The following is a 22,789-nucleotide window of genomic DNA, read 5'->3' as shown; positions in this document are numbered from 1 at the left end:
CTTTTCTTTTGCTGTTCGTTCAGCTAGGAATATGGGAGTTAATGGAACTGTGTAGTGGTAGGTAGATCATTACTGTCTGCGTTAAATGGCCAGTTTTGCCCTATCCCCTTTGAAGGAGCTGTCTAACATTTAAGCATCGAGAAAAGTAAGAAGATACAGATCCATATGGCCTGTCTGGTTAAGTTGAAGTAAACATTTTAAAAGTACATAGTAGCATTCATTGCCTTGCCCCAGTGGTGAGGGCAGTTCTGAAGGAGGGCAACACTCTGGGCCTCAACTATATGTCTGTTTGTTTATGGTTTTAGTAAGATTTTATTTGACAGAAAGTTTCCTACTATAAATGTTAAAAAACATTTTTGTAAACCACTGGCTTACAGTGTCTATAGGAAGATCTTATGGGCTTGGTGCAGATTGGGTTGTGATATTCTGAGTTGCTCTGTGATAGTTTTGGAGTTAGATGGACAAGGATTTACTAGCCATGTGACTGTGAGGAAGGAATACTTCTTTGAACTTTAATTTCCTGATGAGTAAAATTAGGGAGTAATACAACCTTCAGGGTTGTGAGTCTTGAGGGTAATGTTTGCAAGGAACCCTAGGGCAGCTCCCTCATTGCAGTGAATCAGTGAACTAACTGTAGTCAAACTTTGTTGAGCCCTGGTGATCTTAGGTGGATTGGGTCATGATAGTTCTTGATGATAGCTGTTATTATTTTATTACTGATCAAAGGCAGGACTGCATACTTTAAAATAAATATCAACTGGGGTGGAAATTAAGAAATCTAATGAAAACTCTGGCCTTTTCCTTTCTCCCTTCTTGCATACATTTTTGTGTGTTCTTTGTGCCAGGCACTAAGCTGGGTACTGGCATAAAATGATGAGCGAAACAAACAAGGCCACTGATGTGGTGCTTTCCTGTAGGCAGGGTTGTCTTAAAAAGCAGTTTTAGGGACGCCTGGGTGGCACAGCGGTTAAGCGTCTGCCTTCGGCTCAGGGCGTGATCCTGGTGTTATGGGATCGAGCCCCACATCGGGCTCCTCTGCTATGAGCCTGCATCTTCCTCTCCCACTCCCCCTGCTTGTGTTCCCTCTCTTGCTGGCTGTCTCTATCTCTGTCAAATAAATAAATAAAATCTTTAAAAAAAAAAAAAAAGCAGTTTTAGCTCCACACTTTCTTTTTTTCTTTTTTAAAGATTTTATTTATTTATGTGACAGAGAGACAGCCAGCCAGAGAGGGAACACAAGCAGGGGGAGTGGGAGAGGAAGAAGCAGGCTCCCAGCAGAGGAGCCCGATGTGGGACTCGATCCCAGAACGCCGGGATCACACCCTGAGCCGAAGGCAGACGCTTAACGACTGCGCTACCCAGGCGCCCCTCCACACTTTCTTTTAGGAGCAGGGTAACTGTGAAAGCCTCACAGCTTTCTGCCACGGAGTAGGGCGAAGAAGATGTGGGCCTCTTCCATTTTCAAAGCAGGAGTTCCTGCACACTGAACTGGGGTCAGAGGGAAATCTCAGGAGTGGTGTGTTGTGCAGACATTACTTCCCAGTGAACCATCAGCATGAAATTTTGTTGCAAAATGTACCCCTCTGAAATAAGAAGGTTGTATAATGTGGAGTTGTTAGTCATGAACCAGCCCCCCCGTGGGGCTGAGGGAGGGAGGGCAGGACTGCTATGAAAGATAACTTTGTTTTTGATAATGCAGTTCTTTCTTGCAATATTTATAAAATGAGCCTGTTGTTTGAGGCCACTTTAGGCCATGGCACATAAAACTCTATTTTTAGTATAGTAGATATACTTAAGCAGATGCTTCATACCCTTGAGATAGAAGTTACAAAAAAAGGTTAGAACACAGACATGTTTTATGCTACCTGCAGTCTCCGTTGTCTGTCTCGGGAGACCTTTTCTGCGGACTCAGCCTCCAGCTGAGTTCAGTGCTGGTTTGTGTCCAGGGTGGTCAGTCCCCTGCAGTGTGCATTATGCTCCCTCAGTTTACCGCTTACTGGTAACTGAAGTTACATGAAGTCGAGGTCGAGAGCAGGTAAAAATAAACCTTCCATCTGTCTCCAGGTGTTCCATCTAGATCTTGTTACAGAGCGATGGGGTGTCTCATTCATTGTTTGTTGAAGGCTCCCCACGTTTTGTTGTAGCCTCAGAAACCATGCTCCCCTTTCAAAGAAGGAAACAGGCAGGTTAGATGGGGTGTGCGAGAGCCTGCTAGCTGGCTCCTCTGGCTTTAAAATGGGCATCCAGGTGTGATCCTCTTAGAGAGTTGATTAAATTAAGGAAGAATATTGGGACATTTAAGCAGTTTTGATCACAGTCTTCACCCAGTCCTTTGTTTTGTATTAATGGTAATGACGTTAAGTGTGGGTATCATTTATTGAATCTCTGTTACAAGTGCAAGTTTTCATGAAATTTGTCACCTCGTCCTAGTGGCCCATCCTGACCATCTAAATCGTCCCCTAGTCACCTTTTCCTGTTTTATTTTCAACAGAGCACCTATCGCCCCCTGAAGTTTTAGTGATTTTTTTCTGTTGCCCCTTCGCCCCAGCAGTAAGTTCCATGAGGCTAGGGGTTGTGTTTTGTTTAGCGGTAAATCTTCAGAGCCAAGGATAGACTGTAGCCCTGGAGCGGCTCAGTACATGTTTGTTGAGTGAATGTTTGCATAGTGCTGTGCGAGACACTTGATATCTAGCCCGTTCCTCTCCTTCATCACAGCCATGTCCTGGGCCCGACCCTTCTGGACTACTGCAGTAACTTTCTAAGAATCTGCCTGTATTCTTGCAACCTCCCAAATCAGCCTCCCCCAGCAACCAGGTAAACAGAATCCTAATGCTTCTCGTTTAAGTCTTCAGTGGCTTCTTATTGCATTTAGAATAAGATTCACAGTCTACCTTGATGTGCCAGATCTGAGGTGATCTGGTCCTGGCCACTCATTCATTTAAAGCACTTACCGTTTATAGTGCTTTGTAGCAATATGTGGCCAATCCTTTATTTATTTATTTATTTAAAGAAGCAGCAGAATTGCCCTCTGGGAAAAGACCTGTTCTGTTGACCGAGTGCCCAGAGAAGCTGAGGTGCGATGAGATCCGCTGGAGGCGTGCTTGGGGAAAGGGGGGCACTTGAATGCAGCTCTCCATGCAGCCCCACCTTGACCTTTGCCTTGCCGAGGGGTCCTTGATCATGTGGGCCAGCAGTGTTCTCCAGGCAGGAGCCATCTACACTCCACCCTCACCCCACGCACTACCCGTGCTGCTGTTTAATCATTTTCTATCAACTGACTGACTCTAATTAAACTTGTTTGCGGTGAGAATTTTGTATCCCTCTATGGTATTTGAAATCACATTTTTGATTTGCTAGTTTTCTGATGTGTAATTAAAACATAGCTATTAAAAATATGTTCCTCAGTATGTCACCTAAACTCCTCCTCTGGCACCACCGCTGCTCCTGGTTCTGCCCTTCGCGAACTAGCGCTCTGATGGACAAGGGGTTTGGGAGGCTGTGTGGTGGAGAGAAGGGAGGGTGCAGGGGCGTGTCTCTGCTGCCGCAGTGTGCTGCGCAGCGTCTCGCTCTCAGGTGGCCGTCACTCCCAGGCGAATTTGGAGCTTGGGCTGGTGAAAGGAAGGCAGTGAGGTACTGAGCAGGGCCTCAGGGTGGACTCAGGTGACCGCTTGTGGCAGGCCTGCCACATCAGAGTGAGGTGGTATGCTCCCCTGTCGAGGGGAGCCGTACCACAGTTGCCCCCCACCTAAAGGCTCTCTCATCACCCTGCACAAGATATCCTCAGCATGAGGTATCTACGTCATCTGTAACATAGATGAGGGGCCCATTGTAGCCTATATGAGGATTACATGAGTTCAGGTTTTGTCCCGCACTTAGCTCTATGCCAAGCATTGTGCTCTGAATGCTGAACCAAACAGAGAAGAGATGCGTAAGCAGACCTCCAGAAAATATGGGCAGCTGGAGAGAATTATCATGAAGGTAAAAGACAAGAGGCTGAGGAAGAGAATGACAAGGAACCAAAGTTTAGAAGGGCTGCTTGGGGAAGGTGTGGCTGAGGAGAGGCTACTATAGTAGGACAGAAACAGTGAAAAGGAGCCAGGCAGGGTGGGGTTAAACTGTAGAAAACTGGTTGTCACCTGCCTGAGAAATCCAAAACAATAGGTAGAAATGAAAGACAGATGTACTGGGAGTGAAGACTGTCCTAGCTGTCCAGTTGCAGGGTGCCTGTCAACCATGTTGGCTGGGGGCATTCCAGTGAGGACCAATGTACTTTGGCCTAAAATTCTTTAAAGAAAGGTTGGAATTCCCTGGGGGATACTTGAACTCACTCAGTCCCACTGGAATTGTTTTAGGCACCAGGAGCTTGCTTGGCCTGGCTCATTTTTAGAGCCTCTGCTCAGGCCTCTCATAGCACACAGACATGGCATTAGTTTACCTTGAGGGAAGCATTCTCATTTGACCCTGAGAATTGGACTTGGTCCAGGTGACAATTTCTTGAGCAAGTTCATGATTGGTAGCACTTATAAGGAGATGGTAGTGGTAAGCTAGACATACATCATGAAGACTGGAGCATGGATACTGTCCTTTTCTGCGGTCAGGCAATTAAGAATACTAGGCTCTGACATTTGCTGAAGGCTGGTGCCTAGTAGAATATTTTGGAGCTCTGTGTACTTTTATTCAGATACCATGAGTATTTGGTGCCTCTGGTTAATGAGATATTCCTGGGTACAAGTCAGACCAGACCTGTTGAACGAGCACCTAAAATTATTGCTGTTCTGTTGTTTGGCAAGCAGATCTGAGTGAATTTAAGCATTGGCTCTCCTAGATCTCTTGAATATTTTTTAGTTATTGCTGCCATTAGATAGGAATGAGTTATGATAGAATGTCATGTGTAGACGTAAATACAGCCTTAGGAGGGATGCCACATACTGTGGTATGGTTGTCAGGACCGGTGTCTGCTCTGTGTGTTTCTGAATAGAAAGTTTGACCAGTGACAGACTTAGGTTGCTCAAACTTATAGGTTAAGTATAAGCCAAAATATACCTTTCTTAATTTATATTGAAGAAAACATCTATCCAAAGATAAGATACTTACTTTCCTGTGGTGGGAACAAGGAAGTAACTCGGAGGAGTTGAGTGGCATCCAACATGGTATAGCCTCCCTTGGGATCCTGATGGAGTGCGTGGGCACTGTTTTGCTATTTAGCTCACCTTTTACAGAGATTGACCATATTTCCATATATCTTTTCTTCTGACTGCTTATAATTTCATTTTTGGCTAAAGCTTTATTTATTTATTTATTTATTTATTTATTTATTATTTATTTATTAAAAGATTTTATTTATTTATTCGACAGAGATAGAGACAGCCAGCGAGAGAGGGAACACAAGCAGGGGGAGTGGGAGAGGAAGAAGCAGGCTCATAGCGGAGGAGCCTGATGTGGGGCTTGATCCCATAATGCCGGGATCATGCCCTGAGCCGAAGGCAGACGCTTAACCGCTGTGCCACCCAGGTGCCCCTGGCTAAAGCTTTAGACCATGGTTTTCAAAACTTGGTTCTGAGTCTTCTTGAGGGAAAGGGGCAAGGTTAAAACCAGTGTCATAATAGCAGATTATTTAATTGCCTTTTTCCCTCTCCCCTCTCAGGAGCGCACAGTGAATCTTCCTGAGGCTGTGTAGCATGTGAGATGGCATCTTGTCTCTGACACTGGTGGAATGTGTGCTGGTGGCTTGTGTTTTTTTAAAGTTTTCTCTTTAGAAAGACAGAGGAGGGGAGGGGCAGAAGGAGAGGGAAAGAGTGAATCTTAAGCAGGCTCCACGCCCAGGGAGGAGCCAGACTCAGTGCTCAGTCTCACGACCCTGAGATCATGACCTGAGCTGAAATCAAGAGTTGGACACTTAACTGACTGAGCCACCCAGGTGCCCCTTTTGTTTTAAAGTTTTCTAATATAGTAAAGATTGATTGATGTAACACACATGAACACAAGCTCTTTGGGGGCCTCGGTAATTTTTTAGAGCATAAAGGGGTCCTGAGACCAACAAGTTTGAGAACCTGCTTTACACCTATGAATAGGCGGTCACAGCAGAGAGTACTTGTTTTATTCATTCAGCAGTGTTCCTTGAACACCTACTGTGTGCCAGGCACTATGCTAGGCTAATCAACAGCGGCTTCCGAGTTTTATTCCAGAAACATCTTTTTATAAACCTTGATAAGTGCTATGCAAGAAAAGAATAGGGTTATAAGGACAGTGAAAAGCCCCTTTTGAGGAGAAATCTGAGGAGGGGTTGGTCATGCTGGATGGGGTGTGGGAGCATCCCCAGGAAGAGCAGGGGGGTCTGGAGTGCTAGGTGACCCAACACCATGATTTGGGACCTTTTTATGGTTACACTTGTACTTTCTGGGAATGCGAAGCTATCTTTGCTCAGAAATCATTGCCTTCAATGTAATCTATTGAAAACCAACTGTATTTGTAAGGTTCCCAACAAGAGCTAAAAGCCTGCTTTGGAAGATGAGCCATGAGAAAGTCCTTTCAGTTGTTGCTTTGCCTCTAACAGTGTTGTGATATATGCCCTCCATTGTGTTGGGGATGTATTATTATTCCCGAAATTCTAACTCTCTCTAAAAGGCCACCAGAGAAAAGAATTCAGTGTTAGCACTACTTGCTACGCAATAATGCGAGTCATTTATAATGGAACTCATTTGAGAATAGTCTTATTGTGCACTCTCCTCCATGAATCCTATATTGTATATATTCAATATTTACTTTCTTAATGGTCAGTTTTAATTAATTGCCATTGTGAAAGCTTGTTCTTGGCACAGCCCTTCATCAAGAGTCAACATGTATTTAGCAGAGCAGCCACAGAACTGGCCTCTCCTTCTATTGTAGCTCATGTTCGAAGTTGAATACAAATGGGTATTTATAGAAATCAGAGTCTCTATTTATAAGGAAGCATTTGTTTTCTCAGAGCAACTTCTGTACTAAGCAGCAAGTTTGCTGAAATGCAATCTCAGTCTGTATTGCAGTCTGTAAACACCAAGCTAGACTTTATTTGGCTTTATTTATATGAAGTCAGGCCTGCTGAGCTGGCAGTGAGGAGCAGATTCTTATCTGCTGGTTTGGGAGGGAGTGAGGCCAGCAGTAGCGTTTAGTAATGTACTAAGCACTAAGTAAGTGTCAGGTGGTCTGGTGAGCACCCTTTCTAAGATGCCCCACCCTGATGCCCAGACCCTGTGTTTGTGATGAGGCATCATTCCCAGGATATTATGTTGTATGAATGGAATCACAGGAGCTCTTAAAAGCAGAGCACTTTCTCTGGCTGGTGGCAGAGAGGACAGGAGAGATTGGGAGTAAGAGCGGACCTGAGAATGGGGAGGGATCGATGGGGACCCAGCCTGCAAGGAACCGCATCCTGCCATCAGCCTGAATGAAAGTGGACGTGTTTTCTTCCCCAGAGCCTCCAGAAAGGAGGGAGACCCTGAGCAGAGGACCCCATCCCACTGTGTGTCAGATGCAGCACTCAGGTGATTTTCAGCCGCTAAGGGTGTGGTATTTTGTTGCACAGAAGTAGAAATGTAATAGGCGCGGAAACGCTGTCCTTGTGGAGGGAAGTCCACCCTTCTCAGGCACTGCCAGCGCGCCCACCACTGAATCTCTGTGCTGACAGTGTCACGTGCTCTCTTGCTTTAGCCTTCCTCTTTTCCTTCTTTCGGTATTTTGTATTTGTAGAAACAGAGAAGCATAATGACTTTCGAGTTATTTTGATCATGATCGTTGGTACAAAACAGTTTTGTTTTTTTTTTTTTTTTAAGATTTTACTTATTTATTTGACAGAGAGACAGCCAGAGGGAGAGGGAACACAGGCAGGGGGAGTGGGAGAGGAAGAAGCAGGCTCCCAGAGGAGGAGCCTGATATGGGGCTCGATCCCAGGACCCCAGGATCACGCCCTGAGCCGAAGGCAGACACCCAATGACTGAGCCACCCAGGCGCCCCGGTACAAAACAGTTTTTACATTGAAACTCCGTTTACCTCACAAACAACAACTGAAAGAAAAAATTCCTCCAAAAGACTTAATCCTTAGGATGTCAGATGCATTCTGACATATTCTATTTTATTTCATTTTTAAAAAGTATAGATCATGACTCACTAACTCAGTTTCTTCCCCGGCTTTTCCAGAGTTGGAAAATTGGTACAGTTGGTCGTGCCTCTCTAGTTTTATTTTACTTCTTAAACTTTTAATCACGTTATCTAAAAAATGAATTTGTGGTTAGGAAATATGTGTTCATCGTAAAAGGGGTGTAATGGTTGGGAAGGGTCTCCATTGAAGTACTTGTTTCTCCGGCCCAGGGTCCCTGGTCTCCTTCCATGTTTCAGAGGAAACCACTATTAGGAGCCTTCCATTGATTAATAGTCTGCACGGGCCAGCACACAGGGCATGGCTCTCCCCTCCTCCTGTCCCTCCACATCCCCAGTAACTAGGCAGAACAGTACCTTTCCCTTTGTTGAATGACAGCCTAGTGTTCCTCTCTGTCGATGTAGCAGTATTGACTCAGTCACCTCCAGGCTCACTGGCACTGAGGTTATGCCAGGCGATTGCTCCCCCAAACAGTGCTGAACAAACCTATTTGTACATATGTGTGAGGATGAATTGCTGAAAGAAGAATTGCCGGGACAAAGAGAATATGCATTTGTAATTTAGAGAGTAATTGCCAAATTGCTGTCTTATGGAGTTAAGCAATTTGCTTTCCCACCAGCAGTGTATAAGCATGGCTGTTTTCCCACACATTTGCCAACACAGGTATTAGATGATAAAAAAAACAAAACAAAAACCACAGATTTTTTGTTGTTGCTGATGGTATATCTCATTGTAGTTTCAATTTGTATTTCTCGTTGTAAGAGAGGGTAAGCATCTTATGTTTTAAGAACCATCTGTACTTCCTTTCCCCATTTTTTTCTGTTAAGTTTGAGATCACTAATAAACGGGAGCCCCACTTGCCTCTTACCTTCCTTCTCCAGTCTTTCTTCAAATTGCTCCTGGCTTAAAAGCAGATGAACCCAACCAGACCATTTCTTGTGGCCCCATACCTGTTGGTGTAAAGCGGATGAGTGAATTCACTTTTGTTAGGGTCTGAGCCCCAGATGTTTAAAAGTAGCTTTGCCAGTAAATGAAAAGAAGACCCACTGAGGGTTTACAGCAGAGAAGGAGAGGAGGTAGTGGTAAAGAGGGAGGATGGGAAGTAACCTATTGGAAGGAGCAGGGGAAGGAAGTGAAGCAAGAGGAGAGCCAGGGAAGGTTGGGCTGGCGTCCTGCAGTGAGAAAGTCCCTCTGATGTGAAATTGGTAAGTTCCTGGCATGGACGGAGAAATGTCCTTGATGAGTCTATTACGATAGCCCTTTCTATGGCAGCAAATTCTCGCAAAAGGAAACGCCAGCTTCTACCAAAGCTATATGGGAAGTTTTCCTTTGGTTGTTTTTGGCAGCCTTGATAAAATAATTTACAACAATGAGTGTGATAGAAAAGACAACCACCGAGTGACTTGAGTACTGACAAATTGTCCGAAATTGTCATTCCTAAGAAATAAAATCAGCTGGGATTTAGGCCTAGATGGAATCCAGAGGTTTGTTTGCATAATTGATTACGACATCTTAAGAAGAGGGGATTTTTTATAAAAATTTTTTTATAGTGAGATTGTTTTACATTCCTTTACATGACCAGAAAGTCTCTTGTTTGAGAACACACAAGAGCTTTAGGAACACAGGGCTTTAGTTTTTTCAACACATGGGAATGTTCTCATTATGAGCATTTACACATACTTTTATCAGCAGCAGTCCTGTGTGGTCTGATCTTGTAGAGGAGAGAGGGTTCTCTCCTTTTCCCTTAAGGCGAGTACTGCTGGCCCATAGCCTCCCCCATGCCACCTGCCCGCTGCCCTCAGGATGAGTGGGAGAGCTGTCTAGATCTCCAAGTCTCTGAGGGGTCTGCTGGCCCCTGACTTATCTTGACTTCCTCAGTTGGACCCTGACACTGCATTTGAACTGTGTTTGTAGGTTTCATTTTGTCCTTGCTGTTGACAATCCAGTCCAGTCTTTTAAATCCTTATTCGTAGGTTGATAGATTTTACTCAGCTTGATACCAGCAACGAGTTAAGCTCTTTAAAATTGTTGATGCTGTGCTTTGGTGATCATTTTACATGTGGACTCGTCCTGAACTTCAACGTGGGCTCCTCTTTAGCTGGAGACAGCAGGAGCCTCTTATGAGATCTGTGATGGCCCTACAAATCTTGCTTGTTTTCTCATTCTTACTGGAGAGGGAGTCAGCCAGGATAAGAAATGTGTTGGTTGTATGTACGTATGTATTTATAAAGATTTTATTTATTTATTTGAGAGGGAGAGTGATAGAGAGATCATGAGCAGGTGGGAGGAGTAGAAGGAGAAGCAGACGCCCCACTGAGCAGGGAGCCTGATATGGGATTCAGTCCCAGGACCCTGGGATTATGACCTGAGCTGAAGGCAGATGCTTAACTGACTGAGACACCCAGGTGCCCTTGTTGGTTTGTATTTATATAAAACAACAGAAAGTAGATTTTAAAAATTTCCTTGAAACCTCATGATCTAATAAGAAGAGAAAAATTTTCTCTGTAATTGGAAGGCTTGTTGAGGCTTGGACATTACCTGCTGAAAGTGTCTCGTGATATTTTTGTGGCATTAGAGAGGATGAAATGAAGACAAGGGACACGGGATGCTGAGACTATTCCTTTTTCCTAAATAAGCAGATCAGGGGCTTGGGGTCGTTGCCACCAACTCACAGGCATGTTGCTTTGCTGCAAGTACACAGGTGCCTGTGTGAGTTCCCAGGGGTCCACCTGAGACAGGAAATTCATGGGGAAGTGATCCTAGGTCCTGTCGTGGGTGTGGACCGTCTGGCTGCCTCCTCGGTACAGGCTTTGTTCTGCCCTGAGGCTCTCACCTCCTGCTTCCAAGCACTCCAGTTTTGGGCGTGCGATGATGTGATCACTACCCAGACTTCCCTTTTTGACATGGGTCACTTGAATTCAGGGCAGGAGTGGGAAGCCATTGTCTTTTGATTTCAGCTTCCCGTCTGAGACCTGCCTCCTCCCAGGACAGGGAATATTTTCCACATTCAGTTACAACATGTGGGCTCTTTGGTGACTCAGCAGATGGGCTGCTTGAGTACTACTTGCAGGATTTAAGCACACACATGGAGTGCGATAGCATGTAACTTCTTGGACCAGGTTTCAGGTTGAGCTGGATTTAAAGTTATGTTTAGTTCTCCTGCTGGGGAGCAGGAAAAGTGGTCCACTGAAGCCCTCAGTCCAACTGCCAGGCCTGGCTCTCTCCAGGTGGGCGCATTTGCCGGGGAGGGCAGATGGGCAGAGCTTCTGAACAGTGGGCGTTGCCGGTCTTGGTGGCTGGCCCATGGCAGGGGTCCCATAGCTTCAATGCCAGGATAAGAGCATGCTCCTGGGGATGGCGCTTAGCAAGAGTGCGGGCTAGACCTCAGCCGGTGAATTGTGGGGCTCCCTTGAATCAAGGAGCAGGGCTGAAGGCCACTTGAGTGGGGAAGGTAGGGAGGTAACGTGGGCTTGCCCTTGATAACAGACTCCTGGTACTGTTCTCATGTGCCTGTTTGGGTTGTGTGGGGCAGATGCTCGCTCAGGCTGACTGTCTTAGGAGGGAAGAATGCATTTATATGAATATTCATGGTGCTCTGAGGGCTCTGGGGACTCAGGAATCTGAGTCTAGAGAAGGCTTAGCAAGGATCCCACAGAGGTTGGAGTGGGAGGCTGGGGGATGTTGGTAAATTCTTTGTTCCCGTTTCTCGCCTTCCACTTCTCTTTCCATGGTGGTGCTCCTTCACCCTCCTAGAGCTCTTTTCTCATTTTGGCTTATTTATAACCCCTCAGAGCCCCTGCTCTGTGTCACAACCTTTTGCTACACATTCTTTAAAATTTAATTTTTTTTTTTAAGATTATTTATTTGACAGAGAGACAGCCAGCGAAAGAGGGAACACAAGCAGGGGGAGTGGGAGAGGAAGAAGCAGGCTCCCAGCAGAGGAGCCTGATGTGGGGCTCGATCCCAGAACATCGGGATCACACCCTGAGCTGAAGGCAGATGCTTAACGACTGAGCCACCCAGGCGCCCCTAAAATTTAAATTTTCTTGATTCTTTTTCTTAATTCACAATCGCATGATTAGAACTCTTGGGAACCTTCTGCGCTCAGCCCCCTCCTTTGCCCCAGGTTGAGCTATGGATTGGTGGCCCTGTACTCAACTGGTCTCCCATTTGTGCAGAGTTCTGGTGGGGTAGCAAGGTTTCCTGGACCCAGTGTAGGGAGTAGGAGAGAGCACTCATGTCCGGCCACCGTGATTAGGACTACCCCTGAAACCAGGTTAAAGAGTGCCAGGTGGGGCTGGTAAGCACTGGCACGGATGGCCCTTCACATTTCTTTTGCATTTGCATATACCATCTGGTACTTGGTTTCGTTTTTCTTTCCTTTTCTTTTCTTTTTCCTCCCTCCCTCCCTCTCTCCCTCCCTCCCTCCCTCCCTCCCTCCCTCCCTTTCTGTTTTTTAAGTAGGCTCCCAGTGTGGGGCTTGAACTTAAAGAGATCAAGAGTTGCATGCCCTACTGACTGAGCTAGCCAGGCGCCTCTAGTACTTGATTTCTTGACCACGGAGGAACTAATTAAGTTTCGGCGCTCAGGAGATGAAGGATCGCTGAGTCTGCAGGAGATGGTGTTGCTGCTCTGGAGTCTCAGTAGTCCTCAGCTACGCTTCCACCCACATAGATTTGTTTTGCCTCAGCTCATCAGGACCTTAAATATGTATTATTCATCGAGCAGTAGGAAATAGCAGGTGTTCTTCGGTTCTCTGCCCATTGCCGTTCAGAAGGAGACGGCGTTCATCGTCCCCGTTGCGCTTTCCTCTGAAACTGACTGGAGGTGTGTCGTTGCAGGCTGGGGGTTCTTCGTCGACGTCGGCTCCGGTATCCGCCTTCCCTCGCTCTTCTGTCACGCCGTCCAATCAGGACATCTGCAGGTAACGCTCTGCTTCAGCTGCTCTAGTGGTTCATGTGACATCCCGGAAATAAGCATTAGTGTCTGCAGGTTCTCGATCTTCCATTTGCTCGGTCAGTATGCCTTTGCTGGGAACAGCTGGCTCAGTTTTCTGTGCTGTTTGCTCACCAAGTTACCACACGAGTCTCATTTCTTCACTTCGATGTCTATTCTCTTTTAAGATTGTTTTTACTTTCTGTGCTTTTATTCCACTGTTCTCTGCATGCAGTTCCAGTGCAGTGTGTTCTGAGTGTTGTCACCAAAGTCCCGTGCAGTCTGCTGTTGTCTTGAAAGCTCCTCCATGCCAGAGTTCTCTGACACAAGGGCTCACTGTGACAGTTCTCTGTAAAGACACGTCCAAGAGAAATTCCTGTGGTTCAGAACGGGCCCGGGCCTTGAAGCCTGCTGACAATCCCAAAGCCAGAAGAACACTAAAGTTCTCAAAATCCCTAAACGATGTGGGTGAGAAGGCCCAGGATACCGTGGAAAGTTTTGACTACGTGGAAAGAACGTGCTCCGAAGGGAAATTGATACTCCCTCAAGATCCGGGTCTGAGAGTTAGCAGGTTCCATCAGAAGGAAACAAGAGCACTGCATCGCAAGCCTCTTGGCAGTTCCAAACATTCTTGTGTTTCATCCCTTTCTGCCAACCGTTCAACTGCCTCAGAGGTGGAAGCTGGCAAGGGGGGCATGCACGTCCCCCTTCTGGAAGAGAAAGCGGATGGCGAAGCCGTGTCCAGGAGGCGGCGACTGCTCCGGTACCTGTTCTCGCTCTCGCACGGCTCGAGCGCCAGCAGCCTGCACAGGTTCCATGAGCTGGAGAGCTGTGCCGCCCACCTGCACACCGCCAAGTCCTCCAGCGGGCTGGCAGGGAGCACGGGCTTCTGCTCCGAGGAAATGGGAGACGACGATGTCTTTGAGGACAGCACATCTGCAAAATGGAAGAGCAAGGTCCTGCGGGCGCCCCTCTGCTCAGTGGAGAAGGACAGTGACCTGGATTGTCCTTCTCCCCCCTCTGAAAAATGCCCCCCCATCTCTCCTGTGTCCACGTCAGGGGATGCCTGCAGGTTGGTTTGCCAAGAACCACCATTCTGGCCAGCTCTGCTCCCCATACCTCGGTGGCCTCATCTTGCTTTAATATGTGAAGTTTCAGGAAAACGAATTAATGGGTGGTTGGTAGACAATTGTGGGTTAAGAGTTTTCTCCAGAAGAATGGAGTATTGGAATCATTTGACAAACTAATTTTTGTGAGATGGGTCCCAAATAGTCTCTCAGATGATAAAAGAGGAAGAAGCTACACATATTAAAGGCCAAGCTGACTCTTCTCAACCAAAAATAAGTAGACTTCGCTTAAGGAAATTGGAAGAAAGAAAATAGTATCTCCAGTTTTCCAGCTTGAGGATCTAGCTGTTAAGCACAGGCTGCCCCTTCCAGCCTCATTTTTACCCTCTGTTTCCGTTGTAACACAGCGTGCATGGGAAGAGGCAGGCCTTCCGCAGCATCTTCCTTCCTTCTTTTTAACTCGGATGCGGCCACCTCTGCCCAGGTCCCAACTCCACTTCCCACCTTTGTCTTCCCGTGTGCAACATCCTTGTCTGGCCTCCAGAATCTTTCAGAATCTGCATTTTGTCACCACACTCAAGTTTTCCCTATTCCAGACTTCCCTGGGCACCCCTTCCGGGCCAGCTGGATCTCTAACAGCTGGATCAGAAATCCCTCTCACAAAGAGCTGCCAGCCTGGCCGGGTCAGGGCCCAGCCCCTGTGAGGCCAGGTGTCCCTACCTGTTCTCCAGCTGCCGGAACAGACCCTTCTGTTTCTCAAAAGTCTGTTAAGTTCCTTGAGGTTGGTAGCTACATCCTCTTGCATGCACTCTTAGAAATCATGAATGATTTAAAATTCTCACTTCCTCAAAAAAGAAACAAAGTTGCGGCACCTTCTAATGGGGTTTTTAGGTCCAGGAGAGGTCCTGGGCTTTGTCTGTGCTGTCTGATGGAGACGTGTAGCGTAGTGTGTCAAGGCGAAGTCAGTGATTATTGCTAAAAAGCAAATTCATCATCTTTTAAAGTCACTGGTATTTTTGGAAAGTAGAGTGCTGCTTTTGTCTTACACAGAAATTTTTCTTCTAATTATTTTAACATGTTGTGAAAGATGCTCCCATGTTGCCTTAAATTCGGCTTTCAGTGCAGTTCTTTAAACCTTACCCAAATGACTGCTTTGTCATTTCTTATCATTTTTTCCTCTCTGATGCCATATGCCATCCAGACTTGCCATGTTGGTGCGGTAAGCTAGAAGTTTTTAGTCTGTAGTCATTGTTCGCATCCGTGTTTGTGTGTTTTTGTGCTTGTGGTCATTTCTGTGATGTTTGTTGTTGAAAGTTTTCACTGGGGGGATTGACCCTCCCCTGAAGCGACCTCTTCCCTGGTATGTGGCCCTCCTGGTAATGACTGGCTTTCCTCTCCCCGCAGGATCTGCCACTGCGAAGGGGATGACGAGAGCCCTCTGATCACCCCCTGCCGCTGCACGGGGAGCCTGCACTTCGTGCACCAGACTTGCCTGCAGCAGTGGATCAAGAGCTCCGACACGCGCTGCTGTGAGCTCTGCAAGTACGAGTTCATCATGGAGGTCAAGCTGAAGCCTTTGAGGAAAGTACGTGGAAGGACACCTTCGGAAGTGCTCTCACCTCTTTGAAAGGAGGGCCCCTCGCAGAGTTAGCACCGTGGCCGGGATGAGGGATGAGGCCATAGCCTGCTTATGCTTCTGTCTGTCAGAAGCGGGTGCTGGTGCAGGCGTTCATGCTCCTGGCGCCATCATTTCTGGGTCTTCTTTCCTGCTCCCTCCTCTCGGGAAGAAACTCTTTCTGACTCTGACCTTTCAGTCCGAACATGTTTTTCTCTCAAATTAAGACTGCTTGCTTGTCTGTGTGAATCTTTTGGCCCTTGACCGTAGACTGTTTTGTGACATCTTAGCATTTAATTTTATACGTATTAACTGTTGATGTCTTGCCTCTGATTAGGACTGTGTATTATTAGACAGTAGTATCTCTCCCCTGCACAAAGCACAAGGTAACAGTGCGTTTGTTTGTTAGATACCTGGGATAAGTATTTGCTAGTCGGTAGGGAGCAGGTGGGCGGGAAAAGAAAGGGACCGCGGCCTTAGGTGAAATGCACCTCTCTTTGGGCCCCATGTCACAGCTCCCTCTGAGCAGAGCCTCGCCTGGTAGGTAACTGGTTTAATGTGTTTCTCTAGATGCCCAGCACATAGGTTTTGTTTGGAAGAATAAGACTTGTTCTTATCTCAGAATTTTGATATGCATATTCAAGGAGAATCACACAATCATAACACAAGACATGACAATGCCAAGTGAATGCTAGATTAAGTGGTGGCACAGCACGTCAGACGTTCAGAGGAGGAAGCATTGGCTGTGGGCTGGAGCGCTGGGGAGGTGGAGTGGTGGTAGTGTCACAGAATGGTGCTAGAGCCGCTCTTGAAGGATCGGTAGGATTTGGAGTAAAGTGAAAGGAGTTCAGAGAGATCAGATCGTCTGTGTAGAAAAGCATACACCAAAAAAGTGAGGGTGAGCATTTCAGGGCAGTGTGAAAAGCTTGGACTGAGTGTATCTTAAGAAATAGCAGGAATCAGGGAGTAAGGGGGCATTTTAGGAGGAAAGCCAAAAGAAGATACTGTATAAAACCATAGCAAAAGCATTCAGGGTGTTGGAGAGGCAGATGCAAACTACTTAAAAAACGTTTTGCCCCATGAAGAGCTTACAATTTATTGGATACCTACTCTGTGCTGGTCTCTCAAGTGAGACTTGTAGCACTTCGACCAATGTAGATAATCCACGAGGCCCTACTTTCAGCTTGTCCTGCATAGAACCATCTGGAAAGAGGCTGTGACTAGGGCTGGCCAAGGATACGCAGTGTTTACACTTTGTTCTTTTTCTCTATCCTTATGTGTTTTCTTCTGTTTTGGAAAGCAGTAAATGAAAAAGAAAATCTGGCTCTTTGGACTAAATTAATGAGCTCCTAGAGGAGATGGGACTGGCAGACCCTGCTTATACCAGGAACTCTTAGCATCGATTTCAAGCTGTTGCTGCCAGAGTAGCAAAGGACCAAAGAGTGAGCGCCTTCTCCATCGCCTTCACGATGTAGTGCGACCCATCTGCTAGTGCGTTGTGGTGTCATCAGTCCTCTTCCCTTGCCCACACCAGTCAGCAAGGCAGGGAAGCCTCATGTGTACCACCTGGGTTGGGGGCCAACGTGCTCTTTTCATCAGGACTGAAACCATAGAGGCCTTTAGCTAGCCATTGGATATCTTCCTACAGACAAGAGGATTGATTTCTGGTTGTGGTTCATAGCTCATCTTGATCCCAGCTTCTTTTCATTGCATCAAAAGTTGGCTGTGGACCCAATACCAGTGCCTGGTACCTGGTTGAAGCCAGGTGGTTTAAGGAGAATGACTTTTGGTGATTGGGAGAATTCATGAAGTCTGGGAAAAGGGGAGGGGAGAGAAAGCCACTCTTACCCATCTGCAGTGCTCTCACCCCCCTGTAGCCCTTTGTGTCTGGGGTCCTGCACCTCATGCTCTGCGCGTTGTCTTTCCAGTGGGAGAAGTTGCAGATGACGGCCAGTGAGCGCAGGAAGATCATGTGCTCAGTGACATTCCATGTCATCGCCATCACCTGTGTGGTCTGGTCCTTGTATGTGCTCATTGACCGTACCACGGAGGAGATCAAACACGGCCAGGCAACAGGTATGTGCTCAGAGTGAAAGACGAGCTCAGCGTAGAGATCCTGGATAACACACGGGGGCCATAGGATTGGGGCGTTACTCCAGATTGGTTTTTAAGTCAGACTTCAGATGTCTGGGTTTCTGGAGCGGGGGCATCAATTATAAGGCATCAAGCATCCTCTTTGGATGTTTCTCTTGCTGTGGTGAGTACTTTTTTAAAAACTCAGTCAGAAGAGTTCAAATCAGGGAGAGAGAGTCTCCACAGACTGCCTCCTGGAAGAGCAGCAGGATAAGAGAGTGGACCTCCTCTGCCCCCCCCACCTTTGACGAAGCAGGATTTGATGAGTGAAGAATCCATTGGTTATGGGAAGGTCGGAAGTCGTGTTTTATATACTCCAGATCTTAAAATAGGTCTGCTGATAGGTTAACCAGGTTTTTCCCCTTCCAGGAATCCTAGAGTGGCCGTTTTGGACTAAACTGGTGGTTGTGGCCATCGGCTTTACCGGCGGACTCCTTTTTATGTACGTTCAGTGCAAAGTGTACGTACAATTATGGAAGAGACTCAAAGCTTATAACAGAGTAATCTACGTTCAGAACTGTCCAGAAACAAGCAAAAAGAATATTTTTGAAAAATCTGCACTAACAGAACCCAACTTTGAAAATAAAGATGGACGTGGAATCTGTCATTCCGACACAAACTCTTCTTGTTGGACAGAACCTGAAGACACTGGAACCGAAATCGTTCATGTCTGATTTTGTGGAGGGGGTAGTTTCCCTGGACATCAAAGAACAGCTGAAGGAAATTGTTTACTGCCAATTGTGTACCTTTTCTTATGTCCTTTAACAGCATAGACCGGGCAGGTGACTGTTTTAATGGCTTCTCTTTTTCTAAACCCTCCTTAGTGAATCTCCCGGAAAGCCCTCCCATTGGCCGTGCACAGCCGGGTTCCACTTCTGCCAGCATTTCCACGGGAAGGGAGGTCCCCATGACGCTATATAATGGGGAGCTGGCTGAGTTCTGGCCCATGACACCTTGAGCGGAATGAGAGAATAAAATACCAAATCCGCAGGAGCAGGGTGGCACCCTGGCCTCGATGCCCGGCCTCTCCCGGTTGGCAGCAGCCCCCAGCCTGGAGCGGAGCATTTGAGAATACCTAGCCCTGATGAGAGGATTTCCCTCCTCACGGAGAAGAGCCCGGGGAGCTGAGCCCCCTCTGCTGATGCTGCCGCTGACTGGTTTGCTGAGCGGACGGGGCTGTGGTGCTCTGTGCGTGGTGGCGAGTGATTCACTAAGCAAACAGCACTTTACAAAAAGAGAATCTTTATTTTGTATTATGTTGTGTCCAGTGGGATTGACATTTAAAAGAACGTCTCTCATTTAGAAGCCTTCTTTTCATTATCTCTTTTACGTTATAATAGATCGAAAACCCTTTTTGCCTTATATATTCTAAGAAACCCAACATCTACTCTGTCTCTAAAAGGGACTGGTGGCTCTAAAGCAGGAAGAAGAGATCTGAGGCTTTTTCCTAACAGTTCATGGGAATTGATGCCAGACGGCAATTTGAGCCTAATTCCTGTGGTTTCAAGCCTATTTTATGACAAGTCTTTATGTCATGGGTCTACCCCAAACATTTCTTTTTGGTCAACAGTGAAAATGAAGGTTTTGTGAGATCTAAACAAAAGGAAGGAAGTGAGTAATTAGAACAAAAATGAGTGTTTAAAAATGACTCCTTTCCGGTCAAACGTCTCCCCTTTGTGCCGGCTTCACTGAAAGCGTACGCGTGCGCTGCCCTGGTCTGGGGCATGGACACTGGGGGTGCTCCTGGGCGCCTGCCACCTTGTACGGCCTCTGCTCCTGGGGAGGTTCTGTGGATCACTGGCCTGGTAAGAGAGACAGATGGGCTGGCCCTGGGACAGAAGCCAGGAGTGAGCAGCAAACTGCCATGGCCCATGCCCCCAGCCACACCTCTACCCATTTATCGCCTTAACTGGACTGGACAGAGAGGATCCTTGCGATCAGTTCGTTCTGTCATCAGGGATTATCTCCTGTACCATTTTCAAAAGACAAAACCAAAATCACTACCATCAAATGGCCTTTGTCCCTTTAAAAAGTCTGCTTAAAATTCTGTTTTTAAAAATAAGTTTCACTTCACCAGGTAAATAGGAGTCAGCTCCAGGGAAAAGCAGCCAAGAGGGTGTGCGCTGTAACATAAGTGTGCCCAGGTGCTTACTCTCTGGGCGACTCTGCATCTGTAGCACCTCCTCTAAGGGGAAGGATGCCTGGGGGTCCTGCCATCAGTCCCCTGAACCTTAGGTGCCTCACCTGTCCTGTTAAGAGGATGAAGCAAACATAAGATGACCCCTTTGCCTTTCAGAGTAGAAGTGCTGTGGTTTGTTTCGAAAGCCCGGAGGAGGCCCATGTGTCTAAGCTCTGGCGGAGGGCACGTGGTAGCAGGCTCTGTCCTGCTGTCGCTTCCCATCCAGTGTCTGATTCATCGGCATCACGGACCCTGGTCTAAGGAGCTGCCCCACTGTGGCCTTCCTCTGGCTGGGCAGGCACTGTCCAGCCGTGGCCAGCCCCTGAAAATAGGTCAGCCTGCTCTCTCTCTCCGTCTCCCAGGCCGCGTCCAGTCCGTGCCTGTGTTCACTGTGCCCCCAAAGTGCAATTACACACACCCCTTCTCAGCCTGGGGACGCCAGGCAGCTACACGCTGTCTCTACTCAGGGGAGCTGAGCCCTGGGCCAGCCCTGCCCGTGCCCCTTAGGAGCTGCCCAGGCAAGGCCCCTTGTCCCTGCCCTCTTATAGCAGATGAGTAGTCATGTGGAGACTGGGATCAATTTTTAGGTGGGATTCCTTCCCCATTCTCTGATGGAACCCCTTACGCTGAACTTGAAAGTCACTGAGACTTCCTGCATAGAGGAAAATGTGCTTAGGCAGGGACAGCCTCTGGGCAGCCCACCTGTCATGGCTGGCAACCCCTGTGGCAAAGGTGCCTTTATAACCATGACTGCTGTGTTGCTCCCAGGCCCGACCATATTCTCATGTGAAACCCTCACTTCTTTTCAGGAAGGCCTAACACCATCTCATCACCTCCACCGAGCTCCTAAAAAAAAAAAACCAAACACCTTCTGCCTGGGGACAGTCCATCCCACATCCTTCTTTCTTTTCCTGGGATGGCACACAGATGCCCCCTTGCTTTTCTCTTCTCTTGTAGGCTCTAGTTGAGCACCTCTGATGCCATTCTTAGTCCCAGCTCTAATCTCCCCCCCCCCCCCCCAGACGACCCGGGAAGTCAGAAGCTCTGGAAACGTGGTTCTGTGCTGCCATCTAGTGGGAGCAGCGGCTCTGCCAGGTGTTCCTTTAGTCCTTAGTAGCTTGCCTTCTAGGTGTTTTTTTTTGGGGGGGGGGTTATTTATTCCCTATTCCCCTCATTCTGTACATGGCTTTGGTGGAGGACAATACTTGGCTGAACCAGAAATGTGGGATGAGCTGGTGGGTGTCAGGGCCCAGAGGGCTGGTACTTGGGGGCCAGGCCAGGGGGAGAGGGAAGTGGCCTCAGGGGAGTTGCCAGCCAGCCCTCTCTGATTTGGTCTCTGTTCCCTCAAAAGTTAGTTTGGCTCGAGTGCTTCCGACTTTGACTGCCAGCAGGAATTTGGTTTTTGTGCCTGAGTTGATTTTAAGAAATTCTGGGAACTATCGAAGGTCTCACCCTGCTCCAGGCCTCCTTTTCTGTCTCCTCCTTTTCTGCCTCATTCCACTCTTTTCAGTCTGATGGGTCTAGTTTTCAGCCTTGCTGGCATGCCCTACCTGGTTCCAGACACGCAGGCCTCAGGCAGTGGGCCAGTTCCAGAGCCTCAGGCAGTGCCTGCACGGTTGGGGCTGCTTCTGCTGCCTGGTGGGTTGGCTGCAGGGCTGGAGGAGGCCTGTGGACCGTGGGGCCAAGAGCCGTGATGCTGCACGTTTGGACTGATGCAAAGACGTTTTCTGGATACTTTCCCTTTTGAATCTGATTTGAAATATGCGGCTTCCCTCTCCAGCCAAGGAAAGGTGGAAACATAGGGAAATAAAAGCATTTATCTTTGTTTTGGATGTAATTAAGTTGTGCAGCTATTCACCTATTTAGATGCGATGTTTATAGAAGCTGATTGTTAATAAAAACCAAATTTACACTGGCATGTGTGGTGTAGTTTCTAAAAGGCACTTCACATTTGAAGATTTTCTTAACTTGCCAAGTTTCTAGTTATCTCCATGTCTGGTTTTGTATCCTTTTGCGTGTGTTCGCTGTTTCTCAGTATTACCACTTGAATCATTCTCTCAGGGGGTTGTTTGTGTTATACGTGGGGTGTCTAATTACAGCAATAAAGTATCTCTTTAAAAAGGGATTGTGCCATGAATTGCAAGAAGGCTGCAAGAAGGCTGGAAACATTGGCAGGCATTCCAGTGGTTCTGATCCCCTCTGCACAATCCTCTGGCTTTCATGTTGGGGAAGAGAATCACGCAACCTCAGGAGGTATCTGTTTTCCTCAGTCTGTCCCTGCGGGGGGCAGTGGCTCCCCCAGACACTGGTGGTTGGTTGGTGGGGAGCAGATGGGTTCAGGAGAGTGTGCAGGTGTGGGAGTAAAAATGGAAGTACCTCACACAGGTGTGCTTGCTTCACACTTCCAGGCTCTACTTGGACTCCGTGCCCTGTGAGAAGCCAGATTCAAGTTCAGGGTGAGTGTGGCGATGTGACCATGGAGCAGTTGATTATTCTCTAACTCGCCTTATCTGTTGAAACACTGAGCCGCAGCCTAGCGGAGTAGGGAACCAGGGAGGACCAGCAGGATCTCTGGCGACAGTTCAGTCTGGCTGCATCTCTCGGCTGCTGATGGGGCCTCCCTAAGTCACGGTGGTGTCTCGGATTCCCCTGTCTCGAGCCTGCAGACTGCTCACGGGGCTGTGCGTGTGAGGGAGTGTGTGTGCAAAAGCACACTCCACCTGCCTTTA

General features: G+C 47.4%; 1 protein-coding gene across 6 annotated transcripts in view; it reads left to right on the top strand.

Moving 5' to 3' along the window:
* Window positions 1–21,978, top strand: part of MARCHF8 (membrane associated ring-CH-type finger 8) — a 131,231-nt gene extending 109,253 nt beyond the window's left edge. For 4 of the 6 annotated variants that reach the window (XM_057308463.1, XM_026481569.4, XM_057308462.1 and 1 more), the window contains 5 exons: window positions 12,973–13,055; window positions 13,302–14,138; window positions 15,538–15,718; window positions 17,677–17,824; window positions 18,251–21,978. In XM_057308463.1, the coding sequence (XP_057164446.1) occupies window positions 12,973–13,055; window positions 13,302–14,138; window positions 15,538–15,718; window positions 17,677–17,824; window positions 18,251–18,555 (1,554 nt within the window). In that variant the 3' untranslated portion in view covers window positions 18,556–21,978. The remainder of the gene's footprint in view (window positions 1–12,972; window positions 13,056–13,301; window positions 14,139–15,537; window positions 15,719–17,676; window positions 17,825–18,250) is intronic. The other 2 variants (XM_057308465.1, XM_057308464.1) reach the window with 1 other exon arrangement.
* Window positions 21,979–22,789: the final 811 nt, after the last annotated feature.

This window comes from Ursus arctos, unplaced genomic scaffold, assembly GCF_023065955.2.
Source record: "Ursus arctos isolate Adak ecotype North America unplaced genomic scaffold, UrsArc2.0 scaffold_7, whole genome shotgun sequence".
NCBI lineage: Eukaryota > Metazoa > Chordata > Mammalia > Carnivora > Ursidae > Ursus > Ursus arctos.
The sequence above is the reverse complement of the archived record's forward strand: the minus strand, read 5'-3'. Positions and strand labels throughout refer to the sequence as shown.